The sequence below is a fragment of the Notolepis coatsorum genome (assembly GCF_963971535.1).
Source record: "Notolepis coatsorum genome assembly, chromosome: 12".
Taxonomy (NCBI): domain Eukaryota; kingdom Metazoa; phylum Chordata; class Actinopteri; order Aulopiformes; family Paralepididae; genus Notolepis; species Notolepis coatsorum.
In genome coordinates this window covers 115,925,867-115,946,041 of record NC_140176.1, presented here as the reverse complement: position 1 = coordinate 115,946,041, position 20,175 = coordinate 115,925,867, and the positions used below count along the sequence as shown (strand labels likewise).

Sequence of the window (20,175 nt, the reverse complement as noted above, 5' to 3'; positions counted from 1 at the left end):
ACTGAAGTGATGGAGACCATGTTTGAAGGCAAACAAAAGCAAATCCGCCTCAGATCGCACAACAACCAGAATAACTGAAATACTGGCTGGTGATTTGATTAAACAGCTTTGTGATAGAATAAAAAAAAAATGCACAGTGCATTTCCATAGCTGTGGATGAGGCCACTGACACCACTGAGAAGCCTATGTTCTGAAGAACCATTCATGTTCTGAAGAACTGTTCATGTTCTGAAATGTTATTGCTAAAGATTGAGAAGATCAGTTGTACTTTTTTTTGAATACTTGAAACTAGGGATGTCCGATATCGGCATTAAAATGTGTTATCGGAAAATATCGGTATCAGTTTATTTTTTATTTTTTTATTTTTTAACATTTCTATAACCTTTATTTACCCAGGCAAGCAAGTAAGAACAAATTCTGATTTTATTTATTGTCAAAAGTATGTATAGTTGTGTTAATTCCACAACAAGAGATAAGTAATGTTAATTACCTGAAATTATTCCATTTTTGGGGGGGGGAACCCTGCATATATCGGTATCGGTTGATATGGGTTGATATCGGTATCGGAAATTAAGAGTTGGACAATATCGGTATATCGGTATCGATAAAAAAGCCAATATCGAGCATCCCTACTTGAAACCCTTTTTTTGTGGAATATTTGATGCGGCCCAGCCTCACCCAGACTCTACCTCCAGCGGCCCCCAGGTAAATTGAGTTTGAGACCCCTGCTCTAAAGTTAAAGCAACATTTTGAGGTGAAGAATTAGCAATAGCATGATTATTTTCAAAGGGACTGTTATGTGGGGGTATGTTTGTGCCCTGATCATGCGCTCCTAATGTGAGCCGTCATGTCTAGATGTAGTCCTCTGTCATGGTGTGTAGTCCCTATTGTTTTCCCCCCAGGTGTACCCAATTACCATTACCAGGGCCGCGAGCAGTTTTTTTTTTTTTTTTTTGCGAGGCCCCCCTTCCCGCGAGGCCCTTTTTCATCACAGACCTAAAATCTAGTTTTGCTTATATGCTTATATATTTCACATTAGACACGTTTGTAGAATGTGTCTGACTTGTTCCTGCCTCTGCGGCTCTGCAGACTGCAGTGTGGCTTTGCTGCTCTACAGATTTTAGGATAGTGTTTCCGGGCTCTTCTCGGACACACGAGGTACAGGGATGATCTAATTCAGCGCTATTCAGAGGAGCGAGTGGATGTCTTTTCAAAAGCAGCATGGATCAGAAGAAATTACACCGTGGGCCAAGAAAGTCTCCTTCCAACTTTACCATTGATACTGCGTTATGGTGAGTTCATGCAACCTATTATATTCCCGCCGTGGATCTCTCTCTCTCTCTCTCTCTCTCTGGAGCCAAACTGGTCGACTAGCTGCCTGTTGTAGTATGGAGTTAGTAGCTAACGGTGTGTGGCCTGGTGTCAGCGCCTGTATTGCTTTTCTCATGTTGTAGTTTCAGTGGTAACAGCATAGCTTGCTTCTGCGTTAGCTAATGGTTAGCGATAGCCGTGTTAGCCAGTTAGCTGTTTAGCTACGACGTTAGCTGCCGGCTGCGCACGTAACGTTAGTTTGATGCTATCAGTTAGCCTAGGCTAGAGTTAGCTGTTAGCTTGTGCTACGACCATTGACATTAGCCGTGAGAATAGCAGGGGGTTCTGGCTTATTTTTGTCCCGCCAGCGAGAGGCCTTTCGTCAACGTGGAGACCTGTGTTGCGGCCTTTCGCCCTGCGTTCCTTGGTGCAGGTAAGATTAATGAAAATGTCATGACATTACCCCACTCTTCCTTCCTTCCCCTCCCGAATGTTTTGTTAATAACGATGTTTTTTTCCAGGCAAAACATATGCTACTTCACAACATTTGGAGATACGACATGTGCTGTGTGTGTGAATGTCTTGGTTGTTTGTGTAGCTTGGGTAGCGTTGGGCCGTTGGCCAAAGCTGTGTGTGGCCTGGTGTCACAGTACCTGGCTAGCCTATTTAGCTGATGTCGGCCATTGGCTCCTTGCTGCTTTGGTTTCTCTGGTATAGACCCTCTTCTCTTTGGATTTAAGTGTTGATCTTTGTCCTTTTGGATCTCTCATACATGCTCTCTCTCTAACACACACACACATGACAAACACACATGCTCTCTCTCTCTCTCTCTCTCTTTCTAACACACACAGTCTGCCTATGGCGGCCTTTCTCGATGGCTAGGCTGTGCTCGCTGAGTCTGTACATAGTCAAGGATCTTCAGTCACAGTGCTCAGGTATTCTGCCACTGTGTACTCTCTGTTTAGGGCCAAATAGCATTTCAATTTCTTTCCAATGTGTCTCTCTCTCTCTCTCTCTTTGGATTTAAGTGTTGATCTTTGTCCTTTTGGATCTCTCATACATGCTCTCTCTCTAACACACACACACATGACAAACACACATGCTCTCTCTCTCTCTCTCTCTCTCTCTCTTTCTAACACACACAGTCTGCCTATGGCGGCCTTTCTCGATGGCTAGGCTGTGCTCGCTGAGTCTGTACATAGTCAAGGATCTTCAGTCACAGTGCTCAGGTATTCTGCCACTGTGTACTCTCTGTTTAGGGCCAAATAGCATTTCAATTTCTTTCCAATGTGTCTCTCTCTCTCTCTCTTTGGATTTAAGTGTTGATCTTTGTCCTTTTGGATCTCTCATACATGCTCTCTCTCTAACACACACACACACGACAAACACACATGCTCTCTCTCTCTCTCTTTCTAACACACACAGTCTGCCTATGGCGGCCTTTCTCGATGGCTAGGCTGTGCTCGCTGAGTCTGTACCTAGTCAAGGATCTTCAGTCACAGTGCTCAGGTATTCTGCCACTGTGTACTCTCTGTTTAGGGCCAAATAGCATTTCAATTTCTTTCCAATGTGTCTCTCTCTCTGTACACTGTATATTGACTGTAGAACGGGAGCTCTCTCTCGCTCTCTCTTGCTATATGTTGACTGTATCATGCCCCGCCTCGGGCAGCGCTATTATTTAAGAATATGTTGACTGTATGAAAAAAAATATATATATATAGAACTTTTCGGCTGTAGCCTCTCCCCTTACAGATCTGCTGAGCCCGAAGATCCCGTTTCAGTGGACGCCTAGGTGTTCCTTCACGTTTCAACAGTTGAAGTCCATTCTGGTCAGTGCCCCTGTCCTTGCGGCGCCTGTGTTCACGAGGCCTTTTAAATTGGCGGTGGATGCTAGCGAGTTGGGCGCTGGCGCAGTGGTCTTGCAGGATGATGACGGGGGTATTGAGCACCCGGTGTCGTACTTCTCCAGGAAGTTTAATATACACCAGAGGCGCTACTCGACCATCGAGAAGGAGGCATTGGCTTTGATTCTGGCCCTCTCCCATTTTGAGGTGTATGTTGGCTCCTCTCAGTCACCTGTTAAAATTTACACGGACCACAACCCATTGGTCTTTATAGGCAGGATGCAGAATTCGAACCAGCGGCTGATGCGCTGGAGCCTCTTCCTGCAAGCCTTTGATGTGGAGGTGGTGCATGTCAAGGGCAAGGACAATGTGTTGGCCGACGCGTTGTCACGGAAGAGGTCAAGGTCCTGGCGGGATGGTGCCAGGAAAACAGCCTCTCCCTGAACGTCAGCAAAACAAAGGAGATGATTGTGGACTTCAGGAGGTCGGGGGTCAAGGACTACAGCCCCCTCAGCATCGACGGGGCACCGGTTGAGAGAGTCAACAGCTTTAAGTACCTCGGAGCCTACATATCCGAGGACTTGACATGGACCACACACATTGACAGTGTTGTGAAGAAGGCACGACAACGCCTCTACTTCCTCAGGCGCCTAAGGAAGTTCCAAGTCAGTCAGAAGATCCTTAAGAACTTCTACTCATGTACAATTGAGAGCATCTTGACCGGCAACATCACCTCCTGGTTTGGGAATAGCACTGCACAAGACCGAAGCAGACTACAAAGAGTGACACGTTCAGCCGAACGCACAATTGGAGGGGGGCTCCCCACCCTCCAGAACATTTACAACAAGCGTTGCACGGGCAAGGCTAAGAGAATCATTAAAGACTCCAGTCACCCGAACAACTGCCTCTTTGAACTGCTGCGGTCAGGCAAGCGATACCGGAGTCTCAAGGCGAGCACAGAAAGACTCAGAAGAAGCTTCTATCCCCAGGCCATCAGGCTGCTAAACGAACAATGAATGAACACTACACAACAACAACCACCAAACGCACATAGCACACACATCCACACGCACTTTAAACAAACACACTGTAGCACCCACTCCACACACTTTATAGCACACACCCACTTTAAACAAACACACTGTAGCACCCACTCCCCACACTTTATATTTATTGATGAAGGATTGCACTACAACTCGTACACCTTACTGTAAATTGTACCTAAAATTGTACCTCATCCCATTTCTGCTTTGCACTAGATAGTACTGTACATTAGTACACTGCATAGTATTGTATATTATATGGTAACTCAGAACATTGTACATATGTCTATACCGAACACTGTGACCTCATTTTTCTTCTTCTAAATTACATGCTATATTATGTTATTTGATACTATCTTGTCTAGCACAGTCTCTGGAGCGTAACAGTAAGAAGCATTTTGTATGAAAGTATTCTGTACTTCTGTATGACAACTATTAAAGAACTTGAACTTGAACTTGAACTAGTCAGTGGTGGGGTGTGGGTTTTGTGCTGTGCTTCTGGGGGGGGGGGGGGGTTGTGTGAGAGGTGTTGTTGTTTGTTTTAGCTTTTTGTTGATTTTGCTCTGTGTTCCAGGAGTCGGGAGCGATGAGGAGTAAGGCTGAGGCTGTCCATTCTCCTTACCTGGTTGATGGGGGACTTTATTGATGGATTGCAGGGTGCAATGCGGGGCAGCTCAATATGCACAGTTGTTGGGGGGATGCGGACCGGAGGGCGAATTTCGTCTTGTTTACATCAGGGTTCCCCATTTATCAATCGCTATATATTTTTGTTTTCTTCCCCTTTAGTTATTTAGGTACGGTTTTTCTTGTTTATGTCCATTTCCCCATTTCACTTTGGGGTTATGGCCATAAATTTGAGGGGGGGGGGGGGGTGTTATGTGGGGGTATGTTTGTGCCCTGATCATGCGCTCCTAATGTGAGCCGTCATGTCTAGATGTAGTCCTCTGTCATGGTGTGTAGTCCCTATTGTTTTCCCCCCAGGTGTACCCAATTACCATTACCCCAGGTGTGTGTTGTCTCGTCATCCCCTTGTGTATAAGTAGTCTGTCATCCCTTCCATCTGGTGCTGATCCTGTCTGTATAGTTCTGTGTTTGCCTGTTTATTATTTGATGTTCATTTTTGTTACGAAACCATGGTAATTATAAATTAAATATTCTTTATTTAGATACTTTGGCTACCGTCTCTTTAATATGTAACATTGACCAGATAACGAGCCTTCCTGTAGTCAATGGTTACGTAATAGGGTCCCTTGACCTCTCACCTCAAGGTATCTGAATGGCCTCAATGGAACCACAAGTCAGCCACACCTAATTTATACTAGTCTCATGCAGATTAAACCATGCAGTTAGTTGTATACGTTTTGTTTTTATAATGATTATTTGCCTATTTCTGCATACTGTGGTACCTAAACAGTCTTAGAATTAGGCTCAATGAAATGTTTATGTTTAAACAAGTTTATGTTTCTATCTGCATGACATAAATATAACCTGTGCAAATAACGCCTATATTTCCATTTTATTCCTATGGAAAGTTTCCACCATTGAATATGCCCAAGGTTTTGCGAAAGCTAGCCCTGGGTACATCTAATACATCATCAGAGAAGAACACATACTATTTGCCATGTTGGGAGTCTCTTCTACTATGTACATCACATGAAGCTGTAATAGTGCTTCTAAAGGTCAGCAACAAGTTAAACTATGAGTGCAGTGACTATGTGGCTGGTTGGAGCAGTTTGCTAGTTTTGCTGTGGAGGTACCACCACTCTTAACAAGAAAATACCATTTGCAGGTAGCTTTACATTAGAAATTGCACTGAATTGAGGAAATTAAATTACATTACATCTTCTTACCTTGGATTGTCAGAGTCTTGCTCCGAGATGCAGAGATTAAGTAGCTCAATAAACTTCTGAGGGAAGGATGTGAAGTCGATCAGCAGCCCCTGTTGAACCTTCAGACTGAGGAAAGAAGTTTCACTGTTTACATTTACCCATTTACACTAGAGTCACACTTTACACTAGTGGACTCAGAATTGTCATCATTAAAATGAGATGCCTACCTTTGAAAGTCCTCTTCTGATATGGAAAGACTGAACAGAAAAAAGGGGTCTGCATCATCTGTGAGTCTGACTAGAAGATCCTGAGATGTAAAACAACAACAAGTTAGTCACTAACAAGGAGCATGTAAACAACAACAAGTTAGTTACTAATAAGGAGCATGTAAACAACAAGTTAGTTACTAACAAGGGACACAAGGGACATGAAAATCTAACTATTTTAAGTTCAAAACACTGGTTCAAGGGGGTCCTTGCACTGCTACACTACAAGCAACTAGAGATGTTCCGATACCATTTTTCCTTCCCGATCCGATTCCGATACCTAAGCTTTGGGTATCGGCCGATACCGATACTGATCAGATACCAGTGCATACATAAAAAAAAAACTATTATATAAATTATATATATATATATCATTTATATATATATATATATATATATATATATATATATATATAATATAGTTTTTTTTACAGATACTGGTTTATATATACTGTTTTTTTAGTAATAACTAGAAAGTAATGGTATTTATTCAACAGGTGATTGTATAGATTAGTATCATTAATCAAGTATGGGGCTGCGGCACTGCAGATATACCCTACTCCAATGATCCGCACGGACGTTAGACGGTGTTGCACTCGCTACCCAGTCTGTAAGCTAGTATTACCGTTTATGTTGTGATTTTCGATGCAAAATAAATATTCAACATTCTCTTTTGAGACTCCACCTCAGACTCTTATCCTTTGGCACTTGGAACTTGCTGTACTTTGCTTGCAGGTCTGCAGCCATTATTGATGGATTATGAATAGCACCAAATTTAGCCACGGTAACGTTATCATGCTAAGCTAGCTGACCTAGCTCGTCTTCCCCACATTGACATTTGATAACGTTAGTCAGCTAACGCTAGTCAGTAGCTACTTGACTTAAATACGATTCACCGTGGGTGCATTATTGTTGATAGACGGACAGTGTCAGGTCCTGGAGAAAGGACAGGCGATCATCTGATTTGATGTAACGTTAAAGCGGATGTTGTTCCAACTAGCTAGCTTTTCAGCTAATGCTATCATAACACCAGCAAGCAAAACACATCCCGTCCGAGCTCCCCGTCACACGCTCTGTCGGGGACAATGAAATTTAAGAAAGTGATCTGCTGTTAAAATGACAAACAGCATCACACTTTAAAACACGTTCATTTTATAATCCTCACTCTCGGCAGGAGATAAATGACGTCATGGGATCGGAGGCTAGAATTTACGTGTACTCGCCGATACCGATACCAGCATTTTAGGCAGTATCGGCGGCATTTCCGATACTGGTATCGGTATCTGAACAATTCTACAAGCAACCCTTCATTTTGAACTCAGTACTGTATGTTGGCTTGTTTGTGTGTTTTTGTCTTGTGGAGATATGTTGAAAAGGCTACACCTTTAAACAAAAGCTTAAAATTATGATTGCAATCTCTTTGACGCAGGGTCAGCTGCAAAAATTAAAACATGACAAAATTACAAAAATATATGTAATAATAATTCACACAAATGCAGAGCCATAACATTCATTGAATGTATTTATTTAACATAATCTAGCCTAATTATGATTACTTTTTATAGCCTACATCAAGAACAAGATCAACATTTTAAATATAGTGACTACTCATTTGATGACTGAACCCAAGGGTTCATTTCACACCATGTACAGAACACTCACTCTTCTGTGGACTGGACTTGTTGTTAACTGGAGCTCAACCGTGACTCGAATATTCGCTTTCCTGTAAAAATAAGAAATCAAACTGTTTGCATGCAGACTGAAATTTTTTATTATACAGCAAATGGGTGGATAATATTCAAAAGGGATGGGAACAAATTATTCAGACTAGCATTTGTTCTGTATAATTTGTTCTCCATTGACAACCCCTCACATCACATCATGAATCTACTGCACAGCCCCTGCAGCCTCTAGCATAAATAAACATTATTTAAATAAATCAGACTAGGTCTATATGTAGAGCTATGCGTTTAGCTAAATAGAAAAAAATCTATTGCATTGCCTCGATAATCGTGAATTAAATCAAATAGTGACCCCAAGAATTGAAATTGTGAGATCCCACAAAGATTCCCACCTCTTTGTTATGATATCGCAAAATGATGATAATGATGAGGTGTCAAAAGAATCTTGAGTTTAAATCCTCTCAAAACACGAAATAGGCAAATCAACCTTCACGGTTTTCGGTCTCTGCTGCAGTGAGAGCTGGGTTGGGATCTGTAGCCCCTTTCTCTGCTGCAGTGAGAGCTGGGTTTGGATCTGTGTAGCCCCTTTCTCTGCTGCAGTGAGAGCTGGGTTGGGATCTGTGTAGCCCATTTCTCTGCTGCAGTGAGAGCTGGGTTGGGATCTGTGTAGCCCCTTTCTCTGCTGCAGTGAGAGCTGGGTTTGGATCTGTGTAGCCCATTTCTCTGCTGCAGTGAGAGCTGGGTTTGGATCTGTGTAGCCCCTTTCTCTGCTGCAGTAAGAGCTGGGTTTGGATCTGTAGCCCCTTTCTCTGCTGCAGTGAGAGCTGGGTTGGGATCTGTGTAGCCCCTTTCTCTGCTGCAGTGAGAGCTGGGTTGGGATCTGTGTAGCCCCTTTCGTGACTGTGATGCACAGAGTGAATACACAGTCCCTTGTCCAACCATGTAAAATTCCTACAATTAAGTCTGTCTCGCTTTTCTCGATCAAAACGCTTCTCGTACAAGTATCGCAGAGAAGTTTCAAAGGTATTTTTTACATGGTTGGACAAGGGACTGTGTATTCACTCTGTGCATCACAGTCACGAAAGGGGCTGGATCTGTGGTGTTTAATGCTCTTACATACCTGGTTAGAGCCGTCTTTCCATAGAGACTCCAGGGTCATTCTGGATAAAAGCACTTAACCAAACGCACATTCCAGTTGTGTGGTTTCATGCACTGTTTGATTGATGTTATTAACAGATTGCAGAATGGGTACAGTACAGTTCAATACACACAATTGTTAAGGGGATGCAGACCAGAGAAAGACTTTCGTCGTAATGTTTACATCAGGGTCCCCCATTTTCAATTCATAGTGAAAGGACTGTTCTGTGGGGGTTAGCCTTGCTCGGGGAGGGGAGACGTGCATCTAGTGGGTTAACTTAACGTCGTCTATGGAGCAGCTTCACACTTTACGTCACACATCTCTGAGGGTTCCCTCTTCTACCTTAAAATGGATCGCATTCCATGTGTAATTTAACTCATTTAAGTGCAAAGTACTACTACTACTAGCATATGACTTATGTGCATGATTGATTGATTGATTGAAAAGTTTATTAACAGATTGCAGAATGGGTACAGTACAGTACAGCTCAATACATACAATTGTTAAGGGGATGCAGACCAGAGAAAGACTTTCGTCTTGTTTACATCAGGGTCCCCCATTTTCAATTCATCATAACATATATGACATACATGACATACAGATAGACAGTACTGCTACATCTATACATTTATGACATATCAGATTTGCAAATACAGTACTGTTTGTGATACAAAAGTGTCCAGAAAAGGAGTGTATATACATTTGGCATAGAAACTGTACATTGGAGGAGGTTGGTTGGGTGGGGTGGGGTTGGGTGGGTTGGGTGAGGGCTAGGGTGCATCAAAATACACATTTCCAGCGTATTGATTTGTATGGGTGCTAAAAGTGTTACCATCCATGTAAAAACAATACATGCAAAATATTTTTGCAATACGAGGTGATTTAGATGTGCAACGGTACATCAGTACATGCTGTCCTCTCCCAACATGGTCTGCTGTTAGTGTCTGTGTGTGTGTGTGTGTGTGTGTGTGTGTGAGTTGCAACATTGTTTCATCTCGCACCTGGTCCTGCAATTTTTGGGGGGATGGGCGGGATGGGCCTATAAATAGCTTTACCTGTGTGGCTCTGCATCACAGTTTACTCAATTCCCCCAACTCCACCATCACCCACCACATGATCCAGCTCTCCAACTATATCTCCAGCTATCCAGTTCTCACAAGATGGCGTCGCCGCCCTTAGGCTCCTGCCAGAGCAGCCGCAGCCTGGTCTTTGGTCTGGGCCCCAGCATAACCAATGCAGATGCCATCATCACTGGCGCCAAACTGCCAAGTGGTCGCCAGATCTTGCGGTGCATGCTGTACAACTGCGACACGCAACTGCATGCCAAGCGGCCAGGTTTGACCGGAGCCTTGTCACGGTTCCATGCGGCTAAGGACGTTTTGGAGTAGGTGCAGCCATTTTATGGAAAGGCCAATATCCCAATGGTGAGTGATCGTCGAGCATGCGTCAAGATAGTAGCGCTTGTCGATGCTAGCAACAAGCTGCTGCAAATTCCAAAGGCCAGGCGCTCCAGTGAGGCTACAGCTCGACTGGTGGACGCAATGGAGCACAAGCTGGATGCCACATTCCCGCTGTGGTCTCCAAATGCAGAGGAGCTGATCTGTGATCCAGAGGACATTGCTTTCCTGGCCAGCATGAAGGGCGACAGAGTGGCCACATTTGGAGCATTGGATGCCAATCTGCAATCCAAGTTGAAGCGGCGACAGGAGCGTGAAGCAGCGCAGCAGGCATGCTTTACCAAGGAGCAGCAGGAGATGACTGCGAGGTCCAGCATGGCGGTGGTGTTGGAAAGCGAAAGTGATGAAGACAGCAATGCAGATGAAACAGCTGCTCCACCGGCTGAGAACACACCCACCCGTGAGCGTAAGAAGACTGGCACCACAGCCTTCATTCCATCAGACATTCTCAGCCGGCCGAGTCTTGTGTCACTGGCTACACGGTTGAAGATCACACCAATGCAGCATGCTGCCTTCACGCGCGGTCTGATCGAGGAATCCGGTGGCAATTCGGCAATGGTCTCCACATCCTACGCAACAGCAGACCGAGCGTGCCGCCACGTGTTGCAGGCCATCAGTGAGGACCAGCAAGAACAGTGGACACCACCTCCCATGTGCACCTTGCACTGGGACAGCAAGTTGACGCCAATGCTCAACAATGTGCGCCAGTTGGAGGAGCGTCTGACAGTGGTGATCGGAGACGCGGAGCGGCTCAAACTGCTTGGTGTGCCAGCATACATGAAGGGGACTGATGAGGCATGTGGAACGATCATTGCCCGGCTGACATGCAAGCTGCTGCAGGACTGGTGCTGCACCGATCAGGTTGTCAACATGGCATTTGACACCACCGCGTCAAACACTGGCCATCTCACGGCAGCCTGCATTGCCATCCAGCTCTCACTGGGTCGACCACTGCTCTGGTCCGGGTGCCGGCACCACATCGGCGAGGTGCTCCTCAGCCACATCTTCACTGACCTCAAGGTGGAGACGTCACGCTCGCCAGAGGTTACATTGTTTACACGTCTGCGCGACAACTGGAACCTGTTGCCACACAAGGACAGTGGCCCATTGGCCCGCTACATTCCTGGCGATGCCGAAACACCGTTCCTGGGCAAGTTGCGTGCTGAACTAATTGTGTGCGCTGCAGGAGTGCTCGACTACAAGCGAGGCGACTATCGCGAGTTCGTGCAGCTATGTCTTGTGTATCTGAGTGCAGACAGTGCAGAGCACACTCCAGTTAACTTCCAACGACCGGGAGCACTGCACAAGGCGCGGTGGATGGCTAAGCTGCTCTACACTCTCAAGCTGGCCTTGATGGAGCAGCACATTGCCTTGCTTCCTCAGGGGACCATCACTACGCAGCAGCAGGTGCTGAAGATTCGGGCGTTTGCCAACTTCATCACGCACATCTACGCAACGTGGTGGTTGACCTGCGACACGGCCGTAGATGCGGCATGGAATGACCTTACACTCTACCACAACCTGTACGCATACAAGTCTGTTGACGAGGGCATCGCAGCATCAGCGATTAAGGCGCTGAAGCGGCACCTATGGTACCTGTCAGGCGAGATGCTGCCCCTGGCACTCTTCAGCACCAAGGTGCCAGTTGGCGAGCGGCGCGCACTTGCAGATGCTATATTGGAGCACAAGCCGGCTGATATATCCATGCAAGCCCCACAGCTCCGCTTTGGCACTGGCTTCGGCAAGCCAAAGTTTCCAACCCTCTCGCCGACCACCAGCTTGGCTGACCTCGCCAACCCAGACTGCTGGTTCGGCATGCACCTGCTGCACATCGATCCCGCGTTTCTTTCACTGGATGTAGAGGATTGGGTTACCAGTACAGCATTTCAGATGGGTGCAGTGAATGTACGTGCCATCAATGTTGTGAATGACTGTGCCGAGCGTGGCGTCAAACTGACGTCAGACTTTGTGGCAGCAGCCAGGAGCGAGGAGCACCTGCAGAATGTGCTACAGGCAGTTGAGCATGACCGCTCAACACAGCCAAATCTTCGCTGCTGCAAGCGCAAGCTGGACCAGGTCTAGGACTCTAGGATGCTTGAGACATGTTTGAAAGACTTTCAATGTTGTTATCAAACATTTTGTTCTTAAATGTTAGGGTTAATAAATGTTGTTCTCAAAAACTATTTCTTGCCGTTTTTGAAATTGCCTTGTCATGTTATCTAGTAAAACGCCCAAAAAGGCCAATTTTCATATATTTCACATGCTGTGTGGTACCTCTAAATCTCAACGAATCTTTCCCAAACTTTGCACAAATCATTTTTATGTTTGTCCGAACAGAATGCAACCCCACACAGATTGATATGTTGAGATTAAATTTTTGCATTGCAATTTGATGCACCCTAGTGAGGGCTGTACATTGGAGGTGGGGGGGGGGGGGGTTGGGAAGGGGACACACACACATTTTACACTGTACATTGGAATATTGACAAAGCCTTACTTGGTCATTTACTGTACAACTAGGTTAGGACATTTGTAGGGGCCAGTTTCGAATTGCAGTCTCACGTAGGTGTTTTTTGAGAGTGTTTTTGAAGGTGGGTAGTGATTCACATTCCTTTACAGCTTTAGGTAGGGCGTTCCACATTGATGTGGCATAATTGCGAAACGTGTTTAGTCCCTTGTTTGAGCCGAATCTGGGTTTTACATGATTTGTGGAGCTCCCTCTGGTGTTGTGATCGTGGTATTCACTGACCTTTGGGAAGTATTTTGACATGTACATGGGTACCTTGGTCGCGTAGTGTATCTTGTAGACCAGGCCCATTGCAAGTTGCTGTACTCTGTCGTCTACTCTAAGCCATCCTAGGTTGTCAAAGTGGGCAGGGGTGAGGTGGGTTCTAGGAGTCAGGTCAAGTAGTAGTCTGACTAGCTTGTTTTGAGATGTTTGTAATTTGTTTTTTAGTGCCTTTGAGGTGCTTTGGTACCATGAGGTGCAAGCATAGTCGTAGTACCCTTGAATGAGTGCTCCTGCTAGAGTCTTCAGGGTATTCTTGTTTACCAGAGAGGAGATCCGGTACAAGAATCGCGTTCGTTGGTTGACTTTTTTTATTACATTGGATGCCATTTTGTCACAGGAAAGATTAGCCTCTAGGATGGAACCCAGGTAGGTAATTTCATCTTTCCTTGTGATAATATTGTCACCCACTGTAACCGAGAAGCCGTCGGTCTTGCTGAGTTTGTTATTTGAACCGAAGAGAATGGACTCTGTTTTGCTCATGTGTAATGATAGTTTGTTGTCGGCGAGCCATATGCAGATTTTGCCTAGTTCCGAGCTGAGGGCTTTTTCAACCTGTAACTTGTTCTTGTCAGAGACCAGCAGGGCTGAGTCGTCCGCAAACAGGAACAAGTTGCAGTCACAAGCTGACGACATGTCATTTGCATAAATTAGGAATAGTAGCGGTCCTAGTATGCTTCCTTGTGGAACACCACAGCTCACTGTGAGGGGGGGGGATAGGGTACCGTTTACTTCCACCATCTGTTCCCTCCCCTCCAGGTAGGATTGTATCCAGCTCACTGATAAACTATCAAAACCAATTGCTTTTAGCTTGTCAATCAGAATGGTGTGATTGACAGTGTCGAAGGCCTTTTGTAGGTCCAGCATGACCATGCCGCAGTATTTGCCCGCGTCCACCTCTTGTTTGATGTGGTCGTTCAAGTAGAGAAGGCATGTGTCAGTGGAGTGGGATGTTCTGAAGCCAGATTGGAATTCGTAGATTAGATTTTTTCCGCGAGGTACTTTTCGATCTGTTCGTATACTATTTTTTCCATGACTTTCGAGATGGATGTAAGGATAGAAACAGGGCGGTAGTTACCCGGGTCTAATTTGCTGCCCTTTTTGTGCAGGGGTGTTACTCTCGCAATTTTGAAGTCCTTGGGGACGTGTCCCTGTTTTATGGAGAGGTTTATTATGTGTGTGATGACTGGGGTGATGGCTGCTGCTGAGTCTCTGAGGAATTTGGAGGGGATGTTGTCATGGCCAGTGGCCTTGTTTGGTTGGAGGGCGCTCAGTTTTTTGAGTACCTCATCTGTAGTTACTATTTCCAGTTTGAAGTCGTCTTTGTTGGAACGCCTAGGTTCATGTAGTATGCTACTATGTGTTCTACCCCATACTGCCCTGAGTGGGAGGGTAGTTTGTTTACCAGTGTTGTGGCTATGTTTGTGAAGAAAGTGTTTAAGTAATTGGCTACATCCAGCTTGTCTGTGATGAGCGTGTTGTCCGTCTTTATGTTTATGTTTGAGAACCTGGTTTTGAGTTTTTTACTGCAGCCTAGTTGATTGTTGAGTAATTTCCAAAGTTCACGTGGTTTATTTTTGTTTTCCTCGGTTTTGTCATTGATGAAATTTTTTTTAGCAGTTTTGATCATGGAGTTTACGTCATTTCTTAGTCTGTTTCTTTCTAGTTTGAGTTCAGTCACGTGGTCTTGGAGTTCACTAGCTTGGTGTGCTGACTAACAGTGGTTATTTTAACTTCGGACTTGGCCGGATAATACTCGAGGGCTTTGCTCGTCAACATCATAGATTTGGTTCTAGTGCAGGTTTATAAAACTGTTTTATATTTTAGTTAGGAACTACTTCTAAGCATTGGGCCTAATGTTCGTTTGTCTGTTTTTAGATCATCATGTTTTGGTCATTTCCTATTTCATGTTGGTCCAGTCAAGCCAGAGACCGAATGAATGTAACACCGAGTTAACCCTTTCACTGCAGCACTACCAAGCGGTTAAGCCTTTCACTACAACAATTCACAGAAGGTTAGTAACGTTAGTGAGGATGTGAGTGAGGGGTTAGTAACGTTAGTGTGGATGTGAGTGAGGGGTTAGTAACGTTAGTGTGGATGTGAGTGAGGGGTTAGTAACGTTAGTGAGGATGTGAGTGAGGGGTTAGTAACGTTAGTGTGAATGTGAGTGAGGGGTTAGTAACGTTAGTGTGGATGTGAGTGAGGGGTTAGTAACGTTAGTGTGGATGCGAGTGAGGGGTTAGTAACGTTAGTGTGGATGTGAGTGAGGGGTTAGTAACGTTAGTGTGGATGTGAGTGAGGGGTTAGTAACGTTAGTGTGGATGTGAGGGGTTAGTAACGTTAGTGTGGATGTGAGTGAGGGGTTAGTAACGTTAGTGTGGATGTGAGTGAGGGGTTAGTAACGTTAGTGTGGATGTGAGTGAGGGGTTAGTAACGTTAGTGTGGATGTGAGTGAGGGGTTAGTAACGTTAGTGTGGATGTGAGTGAGGGGTTAGTAACGTTAGTGTGGATGTGAGTGAGGGGTTAGTAACGTTAGTGTGGATGTGAGGGGTTAGTAACGTTGGTGAGGATGTGAGTGAGGGGTTAGTAATGTTAGTGTGGATGTGAGTGAGGGGTTAGTAACGTTAGTGAGGATGTGAGGGGTTAGTAACGTTAGTGTGGATGTGAGTGAGGGGTTAGTAACGTTAGTGTGGATGTGAGTGAGGGTTAGTAACGTTAGTGTGGATGTGAGTGAGGGGTGTAATGTTAGGTACAGGGTGGTTAACGTTAACAAGGTCGGTCAATTCATGATGATTATTATTATTATCAGTTTAGATTAGATTATTATATCTGTATGTCATGTATGTCATAATGTTATGATGAATTGAAAATGGGGGACCCTGATGTAAACAAGACAAGACGAAAGTATTTCTCTGGTCTGCATCCCCTTAACAATTGTGTGTATTGAGCTGTACTGTATTGTACCCATTCTGCAATCTGTTAATAAAATGTCAATCAATCCATCCATCCATGATGTTTAAACGGTGTGGTCTCTGTACTGCAGTACAGTGTTGTTGACGTTAGCTGAGCTACTAACTAACAGTCTTACCTCTCCTCACAGTCCTGGCACCGGACAGCGACCACCAGGCGTTTGTTGAAAAGCTTTTCCATAACTAACCGTTATTCCATAAACCTTAGCTAACGTTAAACAACTTCAGTTTTCATAAGATAGTTCCATGACGGTTTCCATCCCCAGCGGCGACAGTGTTTGTGTTTGTGTTTGGCGCGTTTCACCGGCGAAGCACCCCGGAAGTAACCAGACAGCCTCGCGCCGCTCGCGCGCGCGTTATTTTTCTCGGAGACGCTCTCTGATTGGCCGACGCCTGTTTCTACACTGGTTAAGCTTAGTCAAGTCAAGTCAAGTCAAGAGTTTTAATTGTCACGGCATACAGGTATACAATGAAATGCGGGTAGTCTTGCCCGCAACGATGTGCAATACAGTGGTACATATAATAGAATCAAAAGAAGAAAACAACATTGTGCAGTAACAGGTAGCAGGTAACATGGAGTGACATCTCGGTATCTGTACATAGTTATTTACAGAGCATGTGGGACATGCTAGTTAGCTTTGGTAGTGCAATACAATGTTCCTGTTATTCTAATTTAAAGTGTCCTTTCCTTTGGCCATAAGTGTGCGTGTGTGCGACATGAGTGTGTGCCCGCTCATGTTAAAGTGTTAAGTGGCTGCTCGTGTGTGAGCGTGCACAGTGTGCGTGTCGTGTGTGTGTTCATGTGAGCTTGTGTGTGGACAGTTCAATGTTCTGAGCACTCAATGTTCATTGTTCATGGCTCTGATGGCCTGGGGGAAGAAGCTGAGCCTAAGCCGCTCTGTCCTAGTAGCTGGGGTTCGCAGGCGTCTGCCTGACCTCAGCAGCTGAAACAGGCTGTTATTGGGGTGGTGAGGGTCTTTCATTATCCTGCAGGCTCTGGATTTGCACCTCTTGTTGTATAGAACCTGCAGGGGGGGTAGTGCAATACCCGTGGTACGCTCGGCTGAGCGCACCACTCTCTGTAGGGCCTTCTTGTCCTGTGCCGTGCTGTTTCCATACCAGGCAGTGATGTTTCCGGTCAGGATGCTCTCTACAGCTCCTGAGTAGAAGGACTGGAGTATCTTCCCCGATACTCTGAACTTCCTTAACTGTCTCAGGTGGTAGAGACGCTGTTTCGCCTTCTTTACTACTGTTTCTATGTGTGTTGACCATGTCAGGTCCTCTGAGATGTGGACCCCCAGGTACTTGAAGCTGCTCACCCTGTCCATGGTAGCCCTGTTTATCATCAGTGGTGTGTGTGTCTCCTGCTGTCCTCTCCTATAATCCACGATCAGCTCCTTGGTTTTGCCAATGTTCAGGAGCAGGCTGTTGTCCTGGCACCAGCGTTCCAGTACCTCAACCTCCTCCCGGTAGGCCTTCTCGTCGTTGTCCGAGATCAGCCCCACCACCACCGTGTCATCTGCGAACTTCACTATGGAGTTGGAGCTGAACTTGGCCACACAGTCGTGTGTGTAGAGCGAGTACAGCAGGGGGCTCAGAACACAGCCCTGGGGGGACCCGATGCTCAGGGTGATGGTGTTGGAGGTCTGACCCCCCACCCTGACCGCCTGGGGTCTTTCGCTCAGAAAGTCCAGTACCCAGGCGCTCAGGGCGGAGCTCAGACCTAGCTCGATCAGCTTGTCCACCAGTCTGGTGGGGACTATGGTGTTGAACGCTGAGCTGTAGTCAATGAACAACAGTCTCACATAGGCCCCCTTCTGACGGTCAAGGTGCGAGAGGGTGCTGTGCAGTACCTGGGAGACTGCGTCGTCGGTGGACCTGTTTGTCCTGTATGCAAATTGCATAGGGTCCATATCACTGGGGAGGGAGGCACAAATGTGGTCCTTGACCAGCCTCTCGAAACATTTCATGACCACAGAGGTGAGTGCCACCGGTCTGTAGTGCTTAGGCACTCTTTCGAAGTTGGTTAAGGTTAGAGTTTGTCTTAGAGCATGGCGATAGAACGCCAGGTAGTTTGCAGGCTGTTCGACGCGGAAATGGGCAAAGACACAGCTCGTTACGCGATTGGGCAAACATGTCAGTGGCCAATCAGAGAGCGTCAGTCAGTGGCCAATCAGAGAGCGTCTGCCAGAAATGCGGCTACGAAAAAAAATAACGCCTCAGAGAGAGCGACGTGGGTAAAATGGCCGAACAGCAGGAAGGGGTTGTGTTGGACAAGAACCAGTTCTGCTGTTCGATCTGTCTGGACCTTCTTAAGGAACCAGTCGCGATCCCCTGTGGACACAGTTACTGCAGCAGCTGTATTGGAGATTGCTGGGACCATGCCGAGAAGAAGGGAGTCTACAGTTGTCCCCAGTGCAGGCAGAGCTTCATTCCCAGGCCTGCACTGAATAAAAACACCATGCTGGCAGAGGTGGGTGGCTCAAGGTTGGCACCTTGCATGGCTCTGCCGTCGGTGTGTGAATGTGTGAGTGAATGGTAGAATGTGAGGAACAAATTGTTAAGCGCTTTGGATAAAAGCACTATATAAATGCACCATTTACCAGTTTAAGAGGGGAACAGATGACCTATGGTGTTTTTTTCCTGAGCCTTTTGTCCTATGAACATTTTAAACATAAGGGCATTTTTAATGTGCGATAATACCAATGCTAACCATACTAATCCTCATACAGTGTTCCTACACATTTCAGAACTTTTTTCCTAGCCTACATTTCTTTGATTGAATCTGAAGTTTTTGGTCAGTGTGCAATATGAAGTAACTTATGCTAATAGTAGACTCAATAACAACAAATATCTCTGATTGTCAGTAGGCCATTCATTTTGCGTATTGGCACTGACCCCCCCCCCCCCCCCCCCCATGTACATGAAGAGAGACTGTCATGTAATTTCTCATTGCAGATGATGTATTATGTTTTCCTTGTTTCGGGCAATTCCAGCGTTATGGATGTTACATTCAGAGAGACAATTGGAAACTTAACTTAACATTGACAAGGCATCGATTTGAATTGGAAGTATAATTTACACATTTTAGTTACACTTATTGAGATAAAGATGAGCCTGCAGTAAAAAATAATTTTACCTATTGGATTTTGAGATAGGTGACAAAATTCACAGTGTTATGGATGTTACGGAAATGGACAAGCTTTTCGGACTCACTGAACACATGATGAAAACTCTGTGAATATCTTTTTCAAAGAATAACATGTTTACTATCACTTTGTAGGGAAGGGTTTGAGGTACCCAAAAAGCACATTCAGGAAAACCTGGCATTTCTTCTCGAGGAATGAATCACAAAAAAGTGCCGTTATGGATGTTACATTTTTGCGTTATGGATGTTACACGTCTGAAATAGACAAAAAACACTATCAAAAATAGGGCTTTACCCACATGTGTTTGACGTCGGTGGACCATTTTGAGGGTCAAACCAGTCTGGATTCATGTTGTAGTCTGAAAAAATGCCAGGAAATGCTTCTTCTTCTTCTTCTTATTTGAATTTCCGGCAGAGTAGACGCATCGAGGCGTATTACCGCCCTCCGCAATTCTTTTTATGGGCTCTTCTTCTTCTCCTTCTTCTCCTTCTTCACCTTCTTTTTCTTCTTCTACTGGACCCCGTCATCACCTACATTGTCCATTGGAGTGCAGCTACTGCTGCTACTTCCTGTCTGAGCCCCCCTCCGCGGGACCCACCTTGCCCCCTGCTATCTTATCCTGGGCTGCTTTGTCCCTCGCAGCCTTGTCCCTCGCAGCCCCCTCAGCCAATTCGCTATACACCACCTCCCAGTCCAGAC

The 20,175-nt window shown here is 45.5% G+C and overlaps 1 protein-coding gene across 1 annotated transcript in view; it reads right to left on the bottom strand.

The window, feature by feature from the left end:
• sass6 (SAS-6 centriolar assembly protein) overlaps positions 1-16,604 on the bottom strand; it is a 168,753-nt gene extending 152,149 nt beyond the window's left edge. The window contains exons 1-4 of the mRNA XM_084325732.1: positions 16,447-16,604; positions 7,956-8,016; positions 6,255-6,334; positions 6,049-6,153 (exon numbers count right to left, since the gene is read on the bottom strand). Of these exons, the coding sequence (XP_084181858.1) occupies positions 6,049-6,153; positions 6,255-6,334; positions 7,956-8,016; positions 16,447-16,508 (308 nt within the window). The 5' untranslated portion in view covers positions 16,509-16,604. The remainder of the gene's footprint in view (positions 1-6,048; positions 6,154-6,254; positions 6,335-7,955; positions 8,017-16,446) is intronic.
• Between the last annotated feature and the right edge of the window lie 3,571 nt (positions 16,605-20,175).